The sequence below is a fragment of the Chionomys nivalis genome, chromosome 4, assembly GCF_950005125.1.
Source record: "Chionomys nivalis chromosome 4, mChiNiv1.1, whole genome shotgun sequence".
Classification (NCBI taxonomy): domain Eukaryota; kingdom Metazoa; phylum Chordata; class Mammalia; order Rodentia; family Cricetidae; genus Chionomys; species Chionomys nivalis.
This window is the reverse complement of record NC_080089.1, coordinates 71570613-71596169: the sequence shown is the minus strand read 5'-3', so window position 1 is coordinate 71596169 and position 25557 is coordinate 71570613. Positions and strand designations below refer to the sequence as shown.

The 25557-nt window shown below is 35.1% G+C and overlaps 1 protein-coding gene and 1 non-coding gene across 7 annotated transcripts in view; one reads left to right on the top strand and one right to left on the bottom strand.

Moving 5' to 3' along the window:
• Znf280d (zinc finger protein 280D) overlaps positions 1-25557 on the bottom strand; it is a 78821-nt gene that overhangs the window by 40857 nt on the left and 12407 nt on the right. For 5 of the 6 annotated variants that reach the window (XM_057767237.1, XM_057767236.1, XM_057767235.1 and 2 more), the window contains 9 exons: positions 24498-24539; positions 23512-23573; positions 20461-20610; positions 17830-17895; positions 17591-17730; positions 13566-13683; positions 8979-9146; positions 8486-8595; positions 3056-3279 (listed from right to left, as the gene is read on the bottom strand). In XM_057767237.1, the coding sequence (XP_057623220.1) occupies positions 3056-3279; positions 8486-8595; positions 8979-9146; positions 13566-13683; positions 17591-17730; positions 17830-17895; positions 20461-20610; positions 23512-23539 (1004 nt within the window). In that variant the 5' untranslated portion in view covers positions 23540-23573; positions 24498-24539. Of the gene's footprint in view, positions 1-3055; positions 3280-8485; positions 8596-8978; positions 9147-13565; positions 13684-17590; positions 17731-17829; positions 17896-20460; positions 20611-23511; positions 23574-24497; positions 24540-25557 lie in introns of those variants that run through there. The other variant, XM_057767238.1, reaches the window with a different exon arrangement.
• LOC130874008 (small nucleolar RNA SNORA67) lies at positions 721-850 on the top strand. The gene has a single exon (XR_009057059.1). It is a non-coding gene; the product is annotated as a small nucleolar RNA SNORA67 (small nucleolar RNA).

The window sequence follows — 25557 nt, the reverse complement described above, 5'->3', positions numbered from 1 at the left end:
TAGAAAAGTGCATGTCTTAAATAATGACCTCAAGTGGACACTTTTTAATCTTTGTTCTCAAATGTCACTAGTTTCAGATGACTGTTTTTTAGATAAAATGGCAGGCTTATCTACATTGTTAAGGAATATTCACACTGTAAAATTTAATAGTGGAAGAGAATCCTATCAGCAAAAGCAGCTAGAGTCATGGGGAAAATCCTTTAAGACCTTGAAGATACACAATAAATTCCAGCTACTAGTATTTTTTACTTTGTTTTAAAATGTATAAGAGCAGTTTTAATGCCTGCAATTGTAACTTTTCATTTTATTTAGTGACACTGTTTACCGTTCGTACAAACTGTTCATTTTGCATACTGTGCCCTTTGTAAAACAATCTCCATTTTTTAGTTTTACACTTTGCTATTTCAGCATCCCTACAAGGCTTCTTATGAGCAAAACTATGACCCTAAGTGCAGAGTATATGGTATACCTATTTAAAAGTACTTACTTAAGCTTTTGGCTGAATTAGAAAGTAATATTACTTGAGCAAAATAATTTTCAGAATGGGTCAACTATTAGTAAATTATTCAGTCAGTTGGAGGCTTCAAAAGAAATGATCATGAAATTATATGATAATGTTATCAATCCAGAGAACTATCAATCATGAAGGCTGTGACATCCTTTTTCCCCCCTATCTCTAAAACATAGTATCTCTTCAAAGCAGGTTGAATTACACTTTGAGTCCACGGTGATTCCCTCTCCAAAGGGCTGACTAGTGCCCCTTTCAGGAACGCAGCAACTTGGAAGAAAATCTGGCATGCCTGAGGTCTGGGGAACAAGGGTTGCTTGTTGCCTTTGTCCGCCTACATGTATGCCTAATCAGTCTGGGTAGATTATCTTTTGTCAGCTCTATCATCTTCCTTGACCTAGGCCAGAGGCACTGATATGTGCAGTAGGTCTCCCTATTCATCAATTACAACCTTCCCACCAACAGGGAAAACTACATCCACAGAATTGGCCACGGCGGTCGCTTTGACCATAAAGGTGTGGCCATTAACATGGTGACAGAAGAAGACAGTTTATACCCTTCTCCTGACAGAATACGGAACTCAGTGGTGGAGGTCTACTTCAAGACTGCTTCAGTATTACATCCAAAGCACAACTTCCCTGCTAAACTACTGGGACCACTAGCTCTTGAAGAAGGTGAAGTAGTTTAAGAGCTTGGGGAATATACAAAATCACACACACACACACAAAAAAAGCCTGTGAGCATCATTGTATCAGCGAGCCACCACAGAAGCATAAAAATGAATGAACCCTGGAGCTGAAGAGGTAACTGTTGGTATATAAAATGCTAAGTCACAAGATTTTTAATAAATGTAAAAGATATGGCAAATGTATGTGTATTTGTATACAATAACCTTTTCATTCATTTTTGAGAGTTGAGTTTTGTGTATGTTATTATTATATTCTCATCTCTCTCCAAATTTGTCCCATATCTACTCATGAAGTACAACTTATCTAAAATAAGTATACTCAGGTCTGTATCTTTTTTTTTTTTTTTTTTTTTTGGTTTTTCGAGACAGGGTTTCTCTGCGGCTTTGGAGCCTGTCCTGGAACTAGCTCTGTAGACCAGGCTGGTCTCGAACTCACAGAGATCCGCCTGCCTCTGCCTCCCGAGTGCTGGGATTAAAGGCGTGCGCCACCATCGCCCGGCTTCAGGTCTGTATCTTATTGTGAAATGTACATAAAAGAAAAAAAATCAGTCTTCCATCAACAGCTTAATTTTTAAAAAATAAAATTGTTTAAAAGAAAGATAAAGGAAAACAATAAAACAACTATAATAAGGGTAGAAGACACAAGGTGGCAAGTGTCCAATGTAAAACTTTAAAATTCTTGGTGAATATTTGAAAGTTTTTATGAAAGAGTAGAAAAAAGTCTTACCTAATAAAATAAAAAATTTAGACTATATAATAAATGAAAACCATCATTCAACATATCTCTTTGCTTTTTTCTTCTTTTTGGTTTTTTTTTTAAATATTTATTTATTTATTATGTATACAATATTTTGTCTACATGTATTCCTGCAGGCCAGAAGAGGGCACCAGACCTTATTACAGATGGTTGTGAGCCACCATGTGGTTGCTGGGAATTGAACTCAGGACCTTTGGAAGAGCAGGCAATGCTCTTAACCACTGAGCCATCTCTCCAGCCCAAAACAGGGTTTCTTTGTGTAGTTCTGGCTGTCCTGAAACTTACTCTGTAGACTAGGCAGACCTCGAATTTACAAAGATCCGCCTACCTTTGCCTCCCAAGAGCTATGATTAAAGGTGCCTGCCTGTCATCACTGCATGGTGACTTCTTGTTATTCTTCTAAGTTTTTTTGGTTTTGTTTTCTGTTTTTTGAGACAAAGTTTCTCTCTGTAGACCTGTGGTTGTCCAGGAATTCATTCTACACACCCATGCTAGCCTCGAACTCAGAGATCTGCCTGCCTGGCAAAACACCAATGTTTGTCACTCAAAGAATACAAGTATATATTCCTAAAACTTAAAAACATTTGTATGTAAAACTTTTTAAATTCCATTGAGAATGATATATCTAATATTTATTTAAATTTTAAAATTAAGACAGACACGGTTTTCTAGTAGTACTTCTCTAAAGCGGTCAATTCCTGTAAGATATATACAATAAAGATGATAAATATAAAGTGGGAGGTTTGAGCATCAAATAGTATTAATAAGGAGAAAGTCAATCTGAAACCTTCTGAAGAAGTACTTCTTGTATGGTGAAGAAATTATACTATTCAGAGACATTAGAAAATTCAAAACCCACACAATAAATTCCTAAATCACTAATAAGTTCATTTTGATTCAAATTAAAATAATCTTTGTCCTTTCTTAAGCCATATGAAAGAAAGACAAAAACAGCAGGATTTAAGAGGAGAATCTGAAAATACAACAAAGGCGAACATACTGAAATTGCTATCTAGAATGGCAAGACAGTGTATGATAAAGACACAATAGTAACATCTCTAACATTTCAATTTTCATTAAATAGAAACTCCTATTTACATACCTAATATTATTTTTGAGAACTTTCAAACAACTGAAGCATTTAAAGGTTGTGTGAGTCTTCAGTTCTTCTTGGACATCTCCTTCATGTTTTCCATAATAAAAGTCATTAACTAACATGATCAATTTCCCTTTCTCTGAATCAAGAGCTTTAGTGTCATTTGTTGTATTTGAAATTTCTATTTTAGTCAATCCCAAAAAGTTATTTATCATGTCTGGACAACAATACTAGAAGAGAAAAAAAAGATGCCTTATTAATTACAAAATTATAGCAAAAACAATTATGTTTTCAACTAAGGGTAAACCACATAAAACTATGCTTGATAAGATATCTGGAAGAAACAGTAAAATTCTGTGGTGAATATTCTAAAACGTTTAGAAAAGTAAACATCTTTTTTTTTTTTTTTTAAGAGTAGACTATTTGTTTAGTGTGTGCATTATGTATGGACGTGTGAGTGCCACAGTGCACTTGTGGAGGTCAGAGGACAACCTGCGGACGTCGGTTCTTTCCTTCCACCATGTGGGTTCCAGGGATCAAACTCAAGTCGTCAGGTTTGGCGGCAAGCACCTTTAACAGCTGAGCCATCTTGCCAGCCCATAAACATTATCTTAACAAAACAAAAATTTAAAAAGAGATGAAAAAAACCTTAACACTAAGACTTGGCTATAGCTTTTAAACTTTTCCCATGCAATATGCCTGCTTAGATACATGTTTAATAGTCATTTGTTTCTTAACCAAAATTCATTCATTTCATAACCATGTCAGTAATACAGGAGGAAGGTTAGTGGTACATGCTTTGATGTGTCCGGTTATATGAAATCTTCCTGCTGGACAGGGGTGGTGTATCCCAGCACGCAGGAGGTAGAGGCAAGCCTAATGAGTGCCAGAAGAGCCAAGACAGCCAAGGATACACAGAAAAACCTATCTCCAAAAAAAAAAAAAACAAAAAAAAAAAAACCTAGGCTGCAACTTCCTAAATTAGCTAAAACTAGACTTTTACAGAGCTCAAATGCCATTCCCTAATTTCATGGGTACTAGAAATGGTTTGGGACACAAAGACAAATGCATCTGGTACATCTTGGAATCCTGAATGCTCAAATATTTGAAGATGAAATTTAGTTCTCAGTAATAAAATCAAGTTATCGCATAAATAGTTATAATATGAAAATTTCCATATATGCACATTTTAAAAATATGTAAGTTACTTATTGTATATAATTTTTAGTTGTAGGGCTTTTTTAGTTCTTTTTTCAGTTTTTTTCTTCAAGGGCAAACCTAGAAAAATCTGCATCAGAAAATTCAGAGGTGCTCATTAAAATGGTAATTCCTGCCTAATGAGGGCACATGCCTTTAATCTCTACACTTGAGAGGCCTTTACTCTACACTTGGAAGGCAGAGGCAAGCATTCAAGGCCAGCCTGGTCTAGAGTTCGAGGATAGGCAGGAACCCTGCCTCAAAAATCCAATTAATAAATAAATAGAAATGGTAATTCCTGGGACCACAATGTCTACAGGTAGAAGCTGTTTCTGCTTTTTGTTTTTTAAGAAACATAGGTAATTGTTTTATAACAAAAGGCTTCTTAAGTGTGCTATTGAATCAGCATCTGAAAATCTTAACAATTATTCTGCCCTGTGGTTACAACATCCACTTCCTCTTTTGTCACATGTAAGTCTTTCCATCGTTGTCATTCATGAAACATTCAGTCTAACATGAGGAGCCAGGCCTGTGATAGACAGATGTACAGCATCTTCGGCAAGGTTACATTATTCCTGCTTCATTTCATGGTCAACATTTATACTCTGTGTATGTAAATGCAGGTGTGCACATGTGGGTGTGAGCATTTACACATTCACATGTATATGCAGGCCAGACAACAAGCTTGCTGCCATTCCTCAAGCACCAGCTATCTAGCTTGGCACCTCAACATGACCACCACCTAGATCTTTTTAAATGTGGGTTCTGGAGATTAGGTACTCCTGTAAGGAACAGATTGCTTAAACTATCTTCACATACCGTAACTTTTGAATTTCTATACCTACAAAAGTAAAAACATCAAAAAAAAATTTTAAAAATATCTAGGAGGTAGGAAAAATACTGAATAAAACTGACTCAGACAGGAATATAACTAATTTATACTCATGAGTTAAAGTTGTACTCATAAACAAAATTAAAATAAGTACATTTTAGCTGAGCATAAAGGCTTACACCTTTAATCCCAGCACTCAGGGGGCAGAAGCAGGTGGATTTATGTGAGTTCAAGGCCAGCCTGGTCTATACAAAGAATTCCAGTTCAGACAGGGTTATATAGTCTTGAAGGATAAGTGTATTAGTATCCTAAAAGATGATCTTTTTTTTCCGTTGATAAAATGGAAGCACAACCCCCTGCCCCAATTTCTTTTAATTTACAAAGTGAGGCAAGAAAGGGTTTGTTATGTTTCTGTATTTCTTTTTTGAGACAGAATTGGCCGGCAATTTTCTAAATAAATCAGTCTGGCCTTGATTTCACAAAGATTTACCTGCCTCTGCTTTTGAGTGCTGAGTCTAAAGTTCCAGCCTTATTTCTAGATTTTTCCTAAGGTACATGTTAAAATACATGAACTCAAAATTAGGAATATCAAGCTATTTCTAAGGACTTTTATAAGACTAGTAGGATAATGCTACTTTTAATCCTAAGGAAAAGAAGCACGATATGGAGCAATCTGACTCTACTATAGAAAATCACTCAAGAGCTGTGGCTGAAGTCAATGATAGAGAACTTGTCCAGCATGCACAAGGCTCTGGATTCAGTCTCAAAAAGACAAGTGTCAGGAGGCAGATTAAAAGAATGAACTTACTTAAAATTTATATATTATAAATATGTATCAATGGCATTATTTTGACAAACAAAGCACTATCTTATTTAAAACTCCTATGGGGAAAGAAAATCACAACTATCACAGGAAAATTACTAGTGGGTTAATGTTATGCCCTACTGTGCTATCTTCTTAAACAACGTAAGAACTTCCCTCCGATATAACTACAATAGAGTACTAGCTGTTAACCTCTCCAACTCCATCTTTAACTCCTTAGACTCAAAATAGTTCTACTTCTGAGATAACTTCTTTACATCATGTAGTTTTTGTCTTTCTGTGACAAAATATTGCCCCATGGTTTTAAATTTACCCTTCCTAGATTTGATGACTGTGTATATGCCCATTATGAAATAAAGAATATATACAAGAATAAAATATACAAGAAAATACATAAATACACATTGTATGAATTATGTTACTTTCATAAAATGCTCTGGTGTTCTACTATTTGAATATTACATGGCATTTGGCAATTTCCAATAAAAGTAATCATAAATAATTCTAAAAGATATTAAAACACACACACATTTAGGACAGAGGTGCAGGATTAGCTTTTTGTAAACTTGACACAAACTAGAGTCATCTGGAAAATGGAAACTTCAATTGAGAAAATGCCTCCATGACACTGGACTGTATGAGTCTGTGAGGCAATTTTCTTTTTTTATTAAGGACTGATGTGGGTGTGCCTAGCCTACTAGGGGCAGTGCCATACATGTGCAAGTAGTCCTGTGTTGGATAATAAGGTCAACTGAGCAACTCATGTGAGGCAAGCCAGTAGGCAACATTCTTCCAAGGTCTCTCCTTCAGTTCCTGCCCTGACTTCCCTTCATGATAGACTGAATGTAAGCTGACAGACAACCTTTTTTTTCTACATTACTTTTGATCATGATGTTTCCATCACAGCAACAGAAAGCCAATTAGGCCAAGAAGATTATACAGTATAATATAATCTGTACATATAATAGGGGAAAATAAAAACATTTTATATTTACCTGTAAACACAAAAAGAAAACCAGAGTACATAAAGCAAACTAATATGAAGTTATTTTCTTTAAGGACTACCTTATGAATCAGGCAGATGTGAATTGGGGCCAGATTCCTCACTAGCATCCCTGTGTAGGCTTTTATGAATCATATGATTTATAATAACTGGTCAAAAAATGAGTAAGCAGAACTAATGTACTCCCTTTTGCCCCTCTATCTTTAACATCAAACATATAAACTGTCATTAAGTCTCATCAAAACATTACAAAGAAAGTGGAAATTCCATTAATTTTCCTGTATGAGTGAAACATGAAGGACAGTTTATAAGGCTACATTCTGGGAGCTGGAAGTAGGATAAATCAAATATAATTCTGAATAAAAGAGACTAGGTTTGGAATTTTTAAAGTTTTTTTCTATTAGTCGTTCATAAGCATGCGTTTCAATATGACATTTTCATATTTGTACATAATATATTTTGATCACATTCAACCCTCATTATCCACTCTTGTCCTTCCTACTTTGCCTGTTCCCAATAAGTAGTAAGTCATCCTCCTGTCTTCAGCTTTCTTTTTGCTTACTTTTCAAGCTCAATAAGTTTGATTAGGATTACTTTCATGAGTAAAGGGTTATGTACAGTAGTATGGGCAATTTAACCAGTGGCTATACCATTGACCAATGTCTCCCTTTTCCCCATAAACTGAGAGTGAATTCCTCCTGGTTTTGTTTCTGAAAATGATGAATAAAAAAATGTTAATAGATACTTAATTCTTTTCCCTCTTTCACTTCCTTTCGTACTCTATATTGCTGTTCTTCTTACCTTCTTTTGCCTTCTAGTCATTTATAGTAGGAACAAGATTACATAATATTTTTATAAAGGCACAAAAGAGCATAGTAAAAGCTAATATTTGAAGGAAGTCTTAACTAAAGTTTATACTTCATAAATACTTCCAAATTTCCTTAAAATCTAAATCAAAAGATTCCTATTAAACTTGAAACAAATCTGTAATAATTGTGCAAACTATATTCTGAACTTTACCAGAACAATATTTCAAGTGAAAAACATGAGCATTTGAAGTTTATATCTGAATACTGACTATATATGTGTATCTTAGATCTTCATCATCTAATGCAGAATACACACATTGGCATATATACATACACACAGTATAGAATTTTTAAATTAAAGTGTTTTACAAATCTGAATGACTTGATCAATATACTGTGTTTAAAATCAGAATACAATAAGCAAATATTATAAATATATGAAATAAGGAATTTTACTATCTCTCTTTGTTTGTTTGTTTTTTGAAACAGGGTTTCTCTGTGTAGCTCTGTCCTGTAGACCAGGCTGGCCTTGAATTCAGAGATTCATCTGCCTCTGTCTCACAAATACTGGAATTAAAGGCATGTGCCACTACATGCCTTTCTTATAGAATCATTTTGAATATTAATTTTTACCTAAGCACTCACTATGAATATATCCAATATAAGATTTCATAACTAAGTGTTTAAACAAACCGAAATTTACTATAAATTGGTCATTAACATTTTTAGAGATTTTCAAACTTTTTCAAATTAGAATCTAAAAAAATTTTACCGTCATGTGATTTTTCAGAGGATCCAAAAGATTGAAGTGAATATTACACTTAGGACATGCTCTTGGAAAAGTTGTTCCATTTTTAGATTGATTTGATGAGCAATTTGCACCTAAAATGAATTCAGATCAATTATGAAATAAAACGCATCACTTTTCAGGGTTTTTTTCCGAATTATTTTTAATTAATTCTGGGTACACACACACGTGTACATGAATGTCACATTTGTGTTGATGGCTGTGGGGTGGCCAGAGGACAATGTTTGGCACCCTGAAGCTCTATGGAATTAGCTGATGGTTGTAAGCCACTCAATGTGGATGCTGGGGATCAAACCCAGGTTTTCTGCAAAAGTTGTAAGTGCTCATATCCAATAAGCCATCTCTCCAGGCCCCAAATTCAGCACTTTTTAACTTTAAATAACCACTATTAGTCTCTGAATTTGTAACAGTTGCAAAACTTACCTTTAAATATTACAGTAATTTTATTCTCATTTACCTTGTGATGGTGTCACCTGCAGAGACATCACTGATGGAGGCTTTTCTAAAGAGACTATAGAAGAGGCATCTGCTCCAGAAATATTGTCAGTGGGTTTAGGCTTTTTTGGGTTAACACTGCTTATGTCAGAACCAGGACGTTTTGATGAAAATGAACTTTCATTCAAACCTAAAATGATTTAAACAGTAGAAAAAGATTTTAAAATATTATAAAATGCTGCTCATAACTAGTTAAGTTTATATGTGGGAACTAATATATATGATATAGTGGAACTATACTATATCAATGATAAAAATTAAATGATATTTCTAGGCACAGTGGCACACACACCTTTAATTCCAATTCTTGGGAGGCAGAAGTAGGCAGAGGTCTGTGAATTTGAGGCCAGTCTGATCTACCTAACCAGTTCCAAGCCAATTATGGCTACATAATAAGACCTGTCCTAAAAAAAAAAAAAAAAAAAAAAAAGCAAATTATATGATACAAAGTTAGAGAGTCTAAGGAAAAAGCATAAAAACTTACTAAGGATTACATTTATTCAATCAATTTGTGAAACTGCCTTCCTATGCAAGTACATTCTCAATATGGCTTGAAAAAAATAATGACACTGAGGAAAGATATTCAGAAGTTCCTAAGAACCAACAATAATCTTCAGATGTTTAAATACATTTAAGTTTGTACTACACACACACACACACACAAACACACACACACAGAGGCAAGCATACCCAATAATTTGCTCCAAACATTTACAGATCCTATAACTTCTTTCATTTTTTTCCCAAGACAGAGTTTCTCTGTGCAACCTGGGATGCCCTGGAACTCACTCTGTAGACCAGGCTGGCCTCGAACTCAGGGATCTGCCTGTCTCTGCCTCCTGAGTGCTGGGATTAAAGGTGTGCACCACCATGCCCAGATAAAATTTTGTAACAACCTAAAATGCTTAATGTGATTAGTCCTTTCCCACCTAACAAAGTGATCTCTCATAGCTTATGACATTACACACTTATTGCTATACAAAGTTGAAACTTCTATACCTGAATAATATTCTACTCATTCAATAGAAGGGGCACAAGAAAGGGAGCTGTGTCTCTTTTAAGGGACTATATTAAGGAGTGTCTGACCAAAAGTAAAAAAATAAACAAAAAAACTCTTCTATTTGATTTATTAGACTTCTGCATGAATCTTTGTTTACATGGATATTTCATTATTAAAAATAATTTCCCATTTAGCTAAATCACCATAACGCTAAAGGATTAAACCTTAGAGTTTCAGCAAGAGAAAGAGGGACAGTTAGACTCTAACTAGGCCAAACGAAGTCCTTTTTAAAAATAAAGTATAATGTACATTGTAGGAAGGACTCTCAAACTGCACATTAAGTAGCCCCGTCTGTACACTAACTGTAGAAACAAACCCAGAATCTGTCAGTCTCTACTTATGCATTCTTATTTAACTTCTGAGTTTCAATTTCCATTTTTGCTACCTTATTTTACAGTTACTTTAAGGTCAAACAATGTATTCAAAGAACCTTAAAATATCATTACTAACAAGACACTTTATACCTTAACTTGCTTTAAAGGATAAAATTATTCCAAAAGATCTATTAGTATTTTTAATGAGGACAAACTTGCCAAGAAAATAAGAATATTATACTAGTTCATTTCACTGTTTCATCTTTTTAAAAATTTTTAAGATTTTTTTAAAAAAGAAAACAAACTAACTTTTTGCATTTTACACACCAATTTCACTTCCCACTCCCTTCCCTCCTCCCATCCCTTCTACTTTGTCCCCTACCCCACCCCACATCCACTCTTCAGGGTAAAGCACATTGCTTTGAGGAAGGACCAAGGCCCTCCCTATATATGTAGGCTGAACAAGGTATACATCCAAAGAGAATGGGTTCCAAAAAGCCAGTACATGCAGGATAAATCCTGGGGCCACTTCCAGTGGCCTCACAGTCTGCCCCAGTCACTGTTTCATCTTTTAAGACAAAGTAATAATGGTTTCTCTCACAATCTTCAAAACACTTGATCAGAGACAAACTGCACATATATGAAAAAGATCTGGTAGTGTAATCATACTGACATGTTTATGTTACTTGAAAAACATATAGGTGACAGCATTTTTAATTAATCAATTATAAAATAGATTATAATGTAAAAATAGACTTCTTCAATGCAAGAATTTAACATGAGAAATCTCAACATTAAATAAAACCACTGCATTCATTCCAATCTTTTTTACATTTATTTATCTCTGTGAACGAGTGAGGGTATGCACAAGTCACTGCATTTGGGTGAAACTCAGAACAATTTGTGAGTCTGTTCTCTCCTTCCACCATGTAGGTTCCAGGAATCAAACTCAAGTTGTCAAAACTTGGAAGTAAATGCTTTTACCAACTGAGCCATGTCAATTGGTCCTGCTTGTTTTATATTCTGACCCTTTATCTGTTTTGCTAGGCTTGTGCTATTCTCCATCCCCAAATAATTCTAGCTCTGCCAATAAAAATCCTACTTTCTTTCATAGTCAAACTCAAACCCCATAATCTCCACGGACAGTAATCTGTCAGTCAATCATGCTACTGAAAGATCAACACTGATTGATACTAATATTTGTTATAAATGTAATTCATGTTTCACTTATCTTGTGTGGGCATTAAAAAAAGCCCTGTGTGAATTAGAGCAAGAATCAAAATGCTATCTTCAGGTGCCTTGCTCCATGTGGAGAACTGAATGAATTATAGAAGAAAAATGAATAGCCCCATCTCTTAATATGAAGAAAATCGAAACTATGAAGAGGTCAGCTGATCTGATAAAAATTAAATCTTAAGAGCAGAGTTTCAAACCTAAAACTTCCTAGTTATCCCACTTAATGAAGTTTCACTCACTGTAGTAGGAAGCTGAGAGGGAGAATAGGAGTCTTTATTGGTTCTTTCTTCCCAGAAGTTTCAAGACTGTAGACTTTTTCTATGAGTAAAGTCTATGAGCTTCCTAATGCCAGATTTAATACAAATATTTTTTCTCCGTTTCTTTTCGCTTGTACCTATTTTATTAACAAGATATTAGTAAACATTTTAGTAAACTATGTATGTGACATTCAGAGACGTGTTTATCAAATAAGGTATTTTTAAAATGGAAAAGCACCTTAAGCCCTATTATGAAAAAAAAGTGCAGGAAAGTCTGTTAAACACCTCATTAATCTATTTATTAAACAATCTGAACATTCCAAAAAATTTTGTACATCTTAGTTAAAATACTTCAATAAATACAAATAGCTATTGTTTAAGAACTAACTTGCCTTGATGATGAGGAATTTTCACAAAGACAAAAACTTCTCCATGGTATGCTAATATATTTCAAATTGATGAAGAATGCTTATCATATGCACTAAAGGAACTTTAAATCATCAATAGATAAATTTTATTATTCTTCTAAAGACCATTTTTACTATGTCTAAGTCTTTGTCTTTCTATTTTTGAGACACAGTTCCACTATGTAGCACAGGATAGCTGTGAAATCATTACATAGTCCAGCTTGACCTCAAACTGATAATAACCCTCTGCCACAGCCTCTCAAATGCTGAGATTATAGATGTGCACCGCCACATTCAAAAACTAGTTCTTTGCCTTTAATCCCAGCACTTGGGAGGCAGAGGCAGGTGAATCTCTGTGAGTTTGAGACCAGCCTGGTCTACAAGAGCTAGTTCCAGGACAGGCTGGCTCCAAAGCCAAAAAGAAACCCTGTCTCGAAAAACCAAAAAAATAAAAATAAAAATTTAAAAAAAAAACTAGTTCTTTAAATTACCTTTTAGTTACAAGAGGAGGGGAGGGAAAGGAGAGCATGGTAAATACAGTCATGCCACAGCACACATGTGGAGGTCAGAGGGCAACTTGCTAGAAGTCAGTTCTCTCGTCCCACTATGTGAGTTCCAGGCATGGAACTCAGGTCAATATGCTTGGAAGCAAGTGCCTTTGCCTGGTGAGTCATGTCACTAGTCCAAAATCTATTTCTTTATTATGGCTACTTTACAGCACCATAAAATCATACTTAACTATATAATGAAATCACTTAATGAACTAGAAAGATGCTAACCTAATTAAGAATTCAATTACAGGCCGGGCGATGGTGGCGCACGCCTTTAATCCCAGCACTCGGGAGGCAGAGGCAGGCGGATCTCTGTGAGTTCGAGACCAGCCTGGTCTACAAGAGCTAGTTCCAGGACAGGCTCCAAAACCACAGAGAAACCCTGTCTCGAAAAACCAAAAAAAAAAAAAAGAATTCAATTACAGCCATATACTTTTTTTATACTAGGGGCAACATAAACTGAATTTTCTTAACAATGTTTATATTATCTGAAGCCTTCATTGATTTTTTAAAGAATTTTTAAGGTTGAATTCATAGGAAAAATGAGTACAATGTGACTTTGTGAAGATTTTACATAAAACCTGAAAAAGACACTTAAAAGCTATTTACAGCAGTCTATACAATAAATACTTTTACATAAAGATATGGGTTCCAAAACAAAGGTGATTCCATATGATTATCCAACAAGTTTAACTATTTTAAGGAAAAAAATAGTGACACCAACCTGCAATAGAAAGTGATGGTCCCGCTTGGTAATGTGATAATCCTGTATCCTGGGTCAGGTCAAACAGTAACTCTGAAGAGTTGTTAGACACAACTCGTGGAGAGTTTGTTATATAACCCTGTTAAATTCCAAGAAAGAATATTATGTGTACTGGATATAATTATAATTATTGTTTTAAACACATGTATAAAAGCAATTTAATGAAATATTTACATCATTAAAATAAAAACCTTTGATGGTTCAACAAGTTAAAAAAGCACAAAAGTAGTTACTAGTGGGCAAAATTGTCAACTATCAAAATTGAAAACAATAAAGCTCATTTATTCCTGTCTACACAGCTAAAAATTGATCACCTAAGTAGCAAACTCTAATCCATTGTTTTTAAAGTAAAAGAAATGCAAGCTTAGAGGTTCTAAAATTGCAATATTATCAAGAAGTAAATAGCAGAACTTAGTAAAAAAAAACTGCATAAATAATAAACAAGAAAAAAGAAAATAGAGCAAACAAGAATGTGGGGGGTTTTTTGTTTGTTTGTTTTCTTTTTTAACACAGGGTTACTCAGGGTAGTTCTGGGTGTCCTGGAACTCATTCTCTAGACCAGACTGGCTTTGAATTCACAAAGATCCACCTGCCTCTGCCTCTCTCTATAAATTCAAGGCCAGCCAGGTTTATAAAGTGAGTTCTAAGAAATCTTATGACTACACAGAGAAACCCTGTCTCAAAAAAATAAATAAGTAAATTTACAAATGAAATAATTCATACTAATTAGTCATGAATCATATTGATTTTATTGATGATATTAACAGCAATATATCCCAATCTTTCCTGAAAAAAATGCTAAGACACAAAGCTATTCTATGAAAAATTAAACAAATAAAATGACATTAAATGTAAACTATACTTATAACTTAATAAATTAAAATCAAATCAATAAAAATAATTAAAACCAGTAGTTTCTGATATTCATGGTGAAAGCCCCTAAAATAAGACCATTCATTCCAGAACACAAGTCTGTGATTTTAGTTTTGATCACAAAGATAGCTGAGATTTAAATGTATGATTTCTAGGCTCCCATACAAACAGACAAAATGGCTTTTTTCCACTAAGATTCCAGGACTACAAATCATCAATTGAGGTGATTTATGTCCAAAGAAATAAAATATTCTTAACTGAAAAGATTCTAGTTTCTCACTTTTATAAAAGTTAAGATACCATCCCTCTGCTTTCTTCTTGAGACTGTGAGATTTTATTTATCTAACTATATTAGTCAACTTTTTTCTCCAGTTTTCTACTCTAAATGCCAAACAACGAATGACAAGTAGAAGAAAACAAGTTAACTGTAACATTTCCTGTATTTAAGAACATGAATAATAATAGCCTTTGGAACCTTACAGGATCCAAGATAGAAAGTGAGTAGTCTCTTAACTGTTTTTGTCTAAAGAAATAGTTTAAGGATATTTACTATTCACTAAGGCAATACTCACTTAACTTTCCAACATCAAAATGATCTTACACATTTATTTTTGTTATCTGATTAGATTTAAGGTCCACACCTTTAGATGGAACCCATGCCTGACACTTGTTCAGGGAGTCAAGAACCAGTTACCTTGTTCTGTTATGTTTTTTGGTCTTTTTTGCTATTTTGTCTTTTTTTTCCCCTCGGAGCTGAGGACGGAACCCAAGGCCTTAGCAAGGACTCTACACAACTGAGTTAAATCCCCAATGATCTCACACATTTAAAAATAACTAAACCCCCAAACACTTTTTACATTTACAAACTAGAAATTAAAACAGAAATATTAAATATTAGTTTATTTTTTAATTACATTAAATCCATTATGGAGCAGCATGAGGATTTTATAAAAAATTACTTGCAGATACATAAAAGTAGTTAGTATTAGTTTTTATTTTTGTAATTTTTATTTTCATTTTGAGAGCCAGGGCCGCCGGTATCCCAGGTTAGCCTCGTAAAGTGATGATACTGATAGTGAAGATTTCTGTACTAAACTGAAGACTGAATAACTGAATTCTAAAGTGGACTCCGTGATACTATCTCCTGTATGGATTCCCTTCCTTTTAATGTGGCTCGGACAGCTAACCTGATTCTTAACAAAATAACATGGTAAAGATGACAAGGTATATAACATCATTTTATGAACAGAATTATTTCTTAAGACTAATAAATCATGCCGGGCGGTGGTGGTACACACCTTTAATCCCAGCACTCGGGAGGCAGAGGCAAGCGGATCTCTGAGAGTTCGAGGCCAGCCTGGTCTACAAGACCTAGTTCCGGGACAGGCACCAAAGCTACAGAGAAACCCTGTCTCGAAAAACAAAAAAACAAAAAACAAAACAAAACAAAAGACTAATAAATCATGTTGGGCAGTAGTCCCAGCACCTGGGAGGCAGAGGCAGGCAGATCTCTGTGAGTTGAGGCCAGCCTGAACTAGACTGAGTTCCAGAACAGCCAGGATTACACAGAGAAAAGCTGACTAAAAACAAAACAAAAAACACCATCACCTCTACCAACAAAGAACTCTCCCTTTCTTTAAGGAGGCAAGCAGTCATTTTGGGAAGACCCATATGGCAAGGAATTAGCCAAAACCCAGGATACTGAGACTCAGTTAGGAAACCAATGCTACCAAAAAGCATCTGAAACTTGGGAGATAGTTCCCCAGCAATGCTCCTGATGAGACTGCTCTGAGAACCACATCCTGAATGGTAGTCCTATTAAACTAAAGCAGAGGATCCAGCGAAGCTATGATCTGCCTCCTACCAACAGAAACTATAAGACTATAAGATAATTAATGTATGTTGTTTGTGTTTAAGTCACATAGCTTATGGTAATAATGATATGAAGAAATAATGTACTACAGTTTGTCAGCCATAATTTCAAGTAAAATGCAGAGGGTATTTCAGCTTACTAATCATGCTAATGCTTTTCCTAAAGACAAACATGAAGATACTTCAGACACAGAAATGTTGTACGTATACTACCCACTTTGCCACATAGAACGTTTAAAAGATACATATTTAAGAGTATAGTTAACAAAATAACATTAATGGAAGTTTATGTTTAATGTATTGAAAAATTTCATTGTGACACCGCCTGTAAGTGAAGTACTTCATTGAGAGTGCATGGTAGGTGGCTAACCTGCAAACACTGTGCAGATGAGTCCTGGCTTTGACTCACACTAAGCCATCAGTGGCTTGGTCAATGTTGTTTATTTAATCAACACTAATGTCAAATAGTGAAAAAGAACAATGGTGTTGAATTCCAAACACTTGAAAGTGTCTTGAGAAACTCTCCAGAATTGCACACCATCCTTAGAAATGCTAAATTGAGGCAGTATTTCCATTTTGGAAACAATACACTCATATACAACATACACACATGCATATATGTGTGTGTGTATGTGTATATATGTATATGTATGTGTATATGTATATATAATGAATTAGCCTATCCTGAGATCTGAGATCGACCCAGCTACGGGTCCTCAGTGAATCATTCAATCACTGTAAACCTCAATATTTATTCAACTACAAAAATGGGGTAAAAATGCCTACTTTTTAGGTATATTTAAGAATTAAATGAGATTAATTTATGCACAGCACTTAGTACAAATATTTATAATCATTATTAGCTTAATAAATTTTAATTATCACTATTACTTTTACTAAAAATTTTTAAAGTATGAAGGTACATTTCTCAGAATAAAATGATATCAAGGCTTCTCAATAGTTTCGAAATTAAAAATACCTGGCCGAGTTTGCAAGCATAAATATTTTTCTATCACGTGATATACATTATAATCCTTTTATTTACACTTTGACAGTCTTGGTTTTCAAAGCTATACCTAGTCAGTTTACGCATATTCCCCATCTTACTAAGGTCATAAAGATGGTGACCTTGAGATACCCATTATGCTAACTTAATAGGTGCTACTTGTTGATAAGTGATAATTTTACTTGAGTATTGTTAATATTTCCTGAGCTGGCTAAGGAGTTTCAAAAACACTTACAGGTTTAGAAAATGGTTGAACAATAACAGAGCTATCTGAAGATCTAGATTCAGGATGAAAATTTACTGGCAAGGCAGCCACAGGATTTGATGCTGGATTTGAGAAGCGTTGACTTGTAGGCTTGAATGAAGTAGTAAAACCTGTATTTTAAAATTACACAACACATTGAATGTATTTCTATATAATGAACTTCTCAAAATATTTAAGCTTAAAATTAAAGCAATAAAATAATATTGTACCTCGGTTAAGTGCACCATTCTTTATTCCTCGTGAATGTGAGCTAGGGTTAACTCTGTTCAAAATATCTAAAAAAAATACAGAGATATTTTAAATTTGAATGAAATATATACTGAGATATTAAAAATTATGAACTGAAAGTAGATATTAGGAATATTATCACTAAAAAGTTTCAGTATTAACTGTTTTATAGAATAAGCACAATCTTTCTTATTATAACTAAATGTTCAAAGGCCAGAATTATATTAATAAACCCAAATGCATATAAGCCAAACATTCTGCAAAGAAAAGGCAAAAAAAGTTTTCTCTCTATAAAACCTTCCAAAAGTCAGACATGGTGGTGCATGCCTTTAATCCCAAAACTCAGAAGACAGAAGCAGGCAGATTTTGTTAATTTGCGGTCAGCCTGATCTAGAGCTCTAGGAAAGCCAGGGATATTACACAGAAAAAAAAACTTCAAAACAAAACAAAAAAAAAACCTGTCTCAAAAAGACAATAATCAAAAAGAAACAAAACAAAAACCTTCTAAAAACACATTTAAATGTGGGTGCATGTGCTTTCCTTGGGAAGGTGACAAAACTGTACCTATATTTGGATTCCTACGACTTAAAATTAAACCCTGATCTAGCCTCCATATTCTATTCACAATTCTAAAAGCCCTGAAGTTTAAGTTGTATAAAGAAGAATCTCCATAGACTATTTACAGTTATCTCTGAGTTTCAAAAGGGAAAACTAGAAGTTATAGTTTACTAGTATTCTATAATAAGACAGTATAATACGAGAATCTAAAGTTACCTGAATATCTTCTAAGAGGATTCAGATCCATTATCACATCAGAAGTTAAGATTGGTATGACTTTGAGGGGATAATTTAAAGTTCTTACTCTTATATACATATGAATGTGTAAAGTTTTGTTTTTCTTTTGCGAGACGTTTCTCTGTGTATCCCTGGCTGTCCTGGACCTCTCTCTCTGTAGACCAGGATGGCCTGGAACTTACAGAGATCCACCTGCCCCAGCCTCCGGAGTGCTGGGAATAAAGGCGTGTACTACCTCTGCCTGACTCATTTCAATTTTTCACAGTTCAGGAAAAAAAAAAAAGTATACATTGTTATAGTTGAGTACCGTTAATAGTCATCTATAATCAGTATAAATTCAACTAAAATCCTGTCATATTTTCATTAAGAGAATTTGAATAATAATGTTGCATATAATAACATTCAAGTGTAAGATAATCAATACCTAGGAAACAATAAATGAGAAAACAGACCATTCTGATATTAGCCAAATGTACACTAAACTCATCTTATAATCCAAATAGCATCCCACTTAGCATTGCATGAGAAATTACCTATCTCTCACAGGAAATGATACTGACATTTCAGTTGGTTAAATTATTCTCTCAATAAAAACTGCATAAAAGTGCCATTCTAATACTACAGACAAGAAAAACAAGAAGGAGGCTTTCAGAAAATTCCATAGTACTCTCTGTTAACCTAGGTAAATAAGAAATACTAATAAGCCGGGCGGTGGTGGCAAACACCTTTAATCCCAGAACTCGGGAGGCAGAGGCAGGCGGATCTCTGTGAGTTCGAGGCCAGCCTGGTCTACAAGAGGTAGTTCCGGACAGGAACCAAAAAGCTATGGAGAAACCCTGTCTCGAAAAATCCAAAAAAAAAAGAAAGAAATACTAATATGCTGGACACATTAACATTCATTGATAAATTTTTCTGGCTTAAAACAAACATATAATTAAAATGAGAAAGAATCTTTTAATCTTTGAAATTTGTACAGTTTGTGATTTTTTTTTCCATCAAGACCAGGTCTAACCATCTAGCCCTGGCTGGCCTGGAACCCAGAGATTTACCTGCCTGTCTCCCCAGTGTCTCCCTAGTACTGTGAATAATGGTGTGTGCTATGATGCCTGGTTGCAGTTTAGACATCTTTGAATAGACAGCTTAACAACTATCAGTTTTCTTATCTTAACACTTTGACAATGTTAAGTTCAAGCACTCTAACTGAAAGTTAACAATCCAAAGGCTGTTCTACTAAAAAGCCTGAGATGTGAATGTACTAACTGTGACATGGTAAAAATACAATGGCTAGAGACAACACCCTCCATATCACATATGTAACTAGCTGCTGAAAGACAGCTGTGGTCAGAAGCTATAAGACACTGTCACACATTCTCTCTACATTTTGTAGCCAGGTGGAGATGACACTACAGTAGGGCCTGGATATGAGATTCTCATCTCAGACTAACACAAAATGTATTTAGTACATCTCAAAAGTTAAAACTAAGAATTCTAAATTTTTCCTTTAAGCTATTCTGGGTTTAAGAAAGAAAAAAAAAATCAGATAAACTGGGTTTTCAGTACCACTAAAATTTTAATTTAATTCCTGCTCTCAGAAAATCTCCAATGCCACCAGCAAATCACTTGTATTTCCCAGTTTGCTCTGCTGATATTTGGTGTCTACCCCTTCTTAAAGCTCCAGCCAGTCAACCCTGATCATTCTCCCCAGGTCGCATCTCATTCCTAACTTCTTATGGTGGAACAGGGACATTTTCATGACAACCCTAAGAAATAACCTCATCCTACTGCCTTTTTACGTTAAGTAAGTAGCAAATGCTTACTTGAAATTGCTGGTTTTGAACTTGCTATCTCTGCAACAAAGATGGGCTCATCATCATCATCATCCTCTTCAACTTCTTTTACTTTCTTCTGCCATGGTTCTAGTTCCTCTTCTTCACATTCCATAAAGAGTTCTGCCATTTTTAAATTATCTAATTTTTAAAAGAAGCAACATTCTTTTAATTAAAGATTATTTGCAGGCGGATCTCCGTGAGTTCGAGGCCAGCCTGGTCTAGAAGAGCTAGTTCCAGGACAGGAACCAAAAAAGCTACGGAGAAACCCTGTCTCGAATATAAAAAAATAAAATAAAATAAAAAAAAAAAAGATTATTTGCTATATATATTTTGAATCTACTTTAATAATCCTAGTAACAATTTCTGAACTGATGTTTATGGTGAGTATATGGGAACAGTAAGAAACTAAGATCTTACTTTCTAAGCTATAATAAACCAATAGACTTCAGACAAGCAAAGGTAATTTACGGTACCTAGAAAACCCAGTCAGAATGAGTTTCGGTCATACATCTAGAATGATTATCTCCACAAAAAGGATTATATCCTATCCACTGTCAAAAAAAAAAAAAAAAAAAAAAGACGTAACTAATAGGGAGGTGGACTATAGCAAGAGCCATAGATGGGAAACAAATTAGAATGAACCAGATTTAGAAATGCAAGGCAAAAGAGCAAAAATGAAGGGAAGTAGTACTAGAGAATTATTGGAAAGGACTGCGGCTTATCTCAAGTAGAACGAATTACACATTATTACACATTTCTCCCTAAAGAAACTGAATTAAAGCAATGCATATAGTAAAAACTACTTAGAAATTCTGACCAAGTAACACCTCTCTCTTAAGCATGAATGGATAAGCACCAGGAATGTTAGGAAGGAAGGTGTCCTACCTAAAGATCTAAAGACAGAGAAAAAAATTAAAAGGATTCTAGGAAAAAGATGACACAAAGCAAGAAAAGTAGAAAAGAAACTGGTATATTTAGAGGCATCAAACAAAAAAATTAATGTTTGAATAAGAATGAAGCTAACAGGGCTTAGTGGGTGGGTAAAGGTACTCGCTGCCAAGTCTGATGATCTGAATTAGATCCCCAGTCCTTAAGTGGTGGAAGAAAACCAACTCCCACAAATTGTCCTCTGATTTCCCACACATCTTTGTACATATGCATACTCATAGACATGCGTGCACGCACGCGCGCGCGCGCGCACACACACAGAGCCTAATAAACAAAAGGTGAGACATGGGGAGCAAAGGGCATGGCATTCAATATAAAATAAAGTCCCAGAAAAGAGTAAGTCAGTAGGTCTAGAGAACAAGCAGATGTTCTTTCTAGTTGATAGATGAAGGATAGCAACACTTCAAAAGGATTAAGTTAACTTTAAGAGCACTTCACAGGTCAAGAGATAGCAGAGCACACCTTTAAAGGTGATCTCAGAGTTCAAGGCCAGCCTGGTCTAGAAAGCAAGTTTCACAACAGGCAAGTCTACACATAGAAACCCTGTCTCTCGAAAAATAAAACAAAACAAAATATAAAAAATAAAATGGGCTGAAGAAGTTGCTCAGCAGTTAGGAGCATGTACTGTTCTTGCATATGACCCAACAGATCTGGCACCCTCCCCTGGAATTTGTGAACACCTCATTCATACATGAACATAACCACCCTCCCATACACACACTACACTTAATTAAAAATAATAAAATAAGAACATATATAAAAAGAAAGCTAAAAGAGGGCTGGAGAGATGGCTCAACAGTTAAGAGCACTTGCTGTTCTATCAGAGGACCCCAACCTCTATTCTGGATATCCATACTGGGTGGCTCACAGTCTCCTGTAACTCCAGCTCCAGAAAATGTCAATGCCCTCTTTTGGTCTCTGCAAGCACCACATACACAAGATAAAAACTCAGACACACACATACACATAAATTAAAAATTGTGAAGAACACATTTTTTTAAAAGAAAGCAAAAATATCCATCTTTAATTATATAACATTCTTAGTAAAATTGATGAAATATTATACACACATACACACACACAAACAAAACTTCAAAAAACTTTGGCAGAGCCAATTAAAACCTTACAGTCTGATTCTTTAAACTACATGCATATATTGATTCACACTGTAATGCAGAAAGAGGAAATACAAGAACAGAGGGACGCAAGGTGGGGAAAGAAAACAGTGTTAATGGCCTCAACTAATATAACAGGTATGTATATGAACATAATTGGAGCTTGTCCAGACATGAAGATAGTAAGACTACTAAAGAAATAATCTGAGGTTCTAGTTTAAATAATATCTTTAATTTATCATTTCTAAGTATTTTTTCTATTATACCAAAGAGTGCCATTTCTGCTTTTAAGCCAAAATTAAGACAACATTCTACCATGTTCTTAATATGTTCATAATTAATCACAGATTTAACGTGGGCTAGAGTATTTCTTTCAGCATTCACAAAAGACATCAAGCCTAGCACTACTTTGGTCCTGACTTTCTACCCTCAAAAATTATCCAAAAATAAATTTCTACCAAATTAAACCAGCTAGTCTGTAACAGTTTGTTATGGCAACCCTTGTAAACTAATATAGTTTATAGCACATGCATGTATATATATGTTTATGTCTGTGCGTGTGTATTTAACAAGGCTAAGCCATTGTTAATATATCAAAGACTATTAAGAAAAAAGCTATTAATTCTTTTATATAATTTTTATAAATGTTTGTACAAGCATAGAAGAAAAATATGCAATAATGTATACCAAAGTGATAAATAGTAGCCATTTCTATTAGTAGAGATAAAATACTTCATTTCTACTTGACTTGTTAGTTATCTGTTACCTCAGCAATACCAAAGTTTAAGGCATACCCCACCTCTCACCCTTCACCACAATGTATAAGAGTACCCACCTCACCCGTCACCACAGTGTGTAAGAGTGCCCACCTCACCCTTCACCACACAGTGTATAAGAGTGCCCACCTCACCCTTCACCACACAGTGCACTTACGCACCCGTTGCCTATGAGCATCAATCATTGAAGAAGCACTCACCTTTCTGTTGAGAGGAACTGTCACCCATCAAGTTGCAGATCTGACGTTCTATAAGTTGTCACCTAAGCATTGACATATGACATCAGTCAATTTTGAGTCATTTTAACTGCAAATATTGATATGTAAAGCTTGCAATCAAGAAATTCTCAGCCAGGGGCTGGAGAGATGGCTCAGGTTAAAAGTACTGTCTGCTCTTCCAAAGGTACAACATTCAATTCCCAGCAACCCCATGGTGGCTCACAACCATCTGTAATGAGATCTAGTGAGATCTGGTGCCCTCTTCTGGCATGTAGGCAGAACACTGTATACATAATAAATAAATCTAGAAAGAAAGAAAGAAGGAAGGAAGGAAGGAAGGAAGGAAGGAAGGAAGGAAGGAAGGAAGGAAGGAAGGAAGGAAGGAAAGAAAGAAAGAAAGAAAGAAAGAAAGAAAGAAAGAAAGAAAGAAAGAAAGAAAGAAAGAAAAGTCTCAGCCAGGCAATAGGGAGGGCAAGGACAGACAGATCTCGAAGTTCCAGACCAGCCTAGTCTACAGAGGGAATCCAAAGCCACCCCCACATCGCCAAAAAAAGTAGAAGAAGAAGAGGAGGAGGAAGAAGAGGAGGAGACAAATTCTTGATGAAGAAGTTGGGGAAATGGAACAATAGCTAAGAACATTTGTTGTGCAAACAGGAAGACCTCAGTCTGAATCCCCAACACCTACATAAGCCAGGCATAGAAACATGTGCCTGGTACCTGTACCCTCAGTGCTGGGGGACAAAGGCAGGTATATCCCAGTAGCTTGCTACCCAGACAGTCTAGCCCAAACAGAAAGCTTCAGAGCCAGTATGGTACTGTATAAAGGGAGTAAGGCAGAGAGTAATCGAACAGGGACCCCATGTCATTCTTTGACCTTTGCCCAAACACACAGAGCATGCACCTGCACTCACACTCCATAAACAAATACATAAGAAACTGTTGGATCTAATTGAAATATTTAAACTTACCATGTGACCACAAAAGGCAGCAAGTTATCTCAATTTGCCTTTCTAGAAAATAAAGATATCTACCATTAGGGCATATTACATAAAAGTATATACCATTTACCCTTTATATAAAAATCTGTTAGAGTTGGATGTTTGTTATGCACCTAATTTATTTAAAATAACTGGTTCGTTCCTGAATAATTCCAAATTTCAGAAATAAAATGATTATATCAAGTACTTCCAATTTCAATAAATTGGATAAGTTAGTAAATTAAAGCTAAATTATTTGTGACAAGCATGTGAAACATATCTATAATTGTGACTGAGGCAACAGTTTGATGCCTGAACTACACAGTGAGAAACTGTCTCAAACAAACTCACAACAAAATATATGCATAAAAAGGAATAATTTCCTCATAATCAGTTTTAGTAAATGTTACTTCCCAAATGCTAACTGACGCTAATCTGTTCCTATTCACACTCAAAAATATATTTCAATAACAAGACATAATTTTAAGTATATTTTAGTGTTGTGGAATATTTGTACACTGTGTGAAGATGTGTTGCTCTGATTGGTGTAATAAAGAGATGAACAGCAATAGCCTGGAAGCCAGAGATAAGAATGCTGGGAAGAGAAGAGACACCAGCGAGACATGGAGGAAGTCGGACATACAAAATGGAAGAGAGGGGCGGTGGTGGCGCACGCCTTTAATCCCAGCACTCGGGAGGCAGAGGCAGGAGGATCTCTGGGGTTCGAGGCCAGCCTGGTCTACAAGAGCTAGTTCCAGGACAGGAACCAAAAAGCCACGGAGAAACCCTGTCTCAGGGAAAAAAAAAAAAAAAAAAAAAAAGGAAGAGAGGTTAAAAAAGTCACGGAGCATAATGTAGATTGATAGAATCAGGTTAATTAAGTTACAAGAGCTAGTTGGAAAAAAGCTAAGCTAAAGGTCAAACTTTCATAATTAAGTCTCCGTGTCATTATTTAGGGGTCAGCAGTCTAAAGAAAGTCCGACAAGAAAGATCTGCTACATCTGGTACCCTACTTTGGGCACCAAATGATGTTTTTCATTGGCTTAGAGAG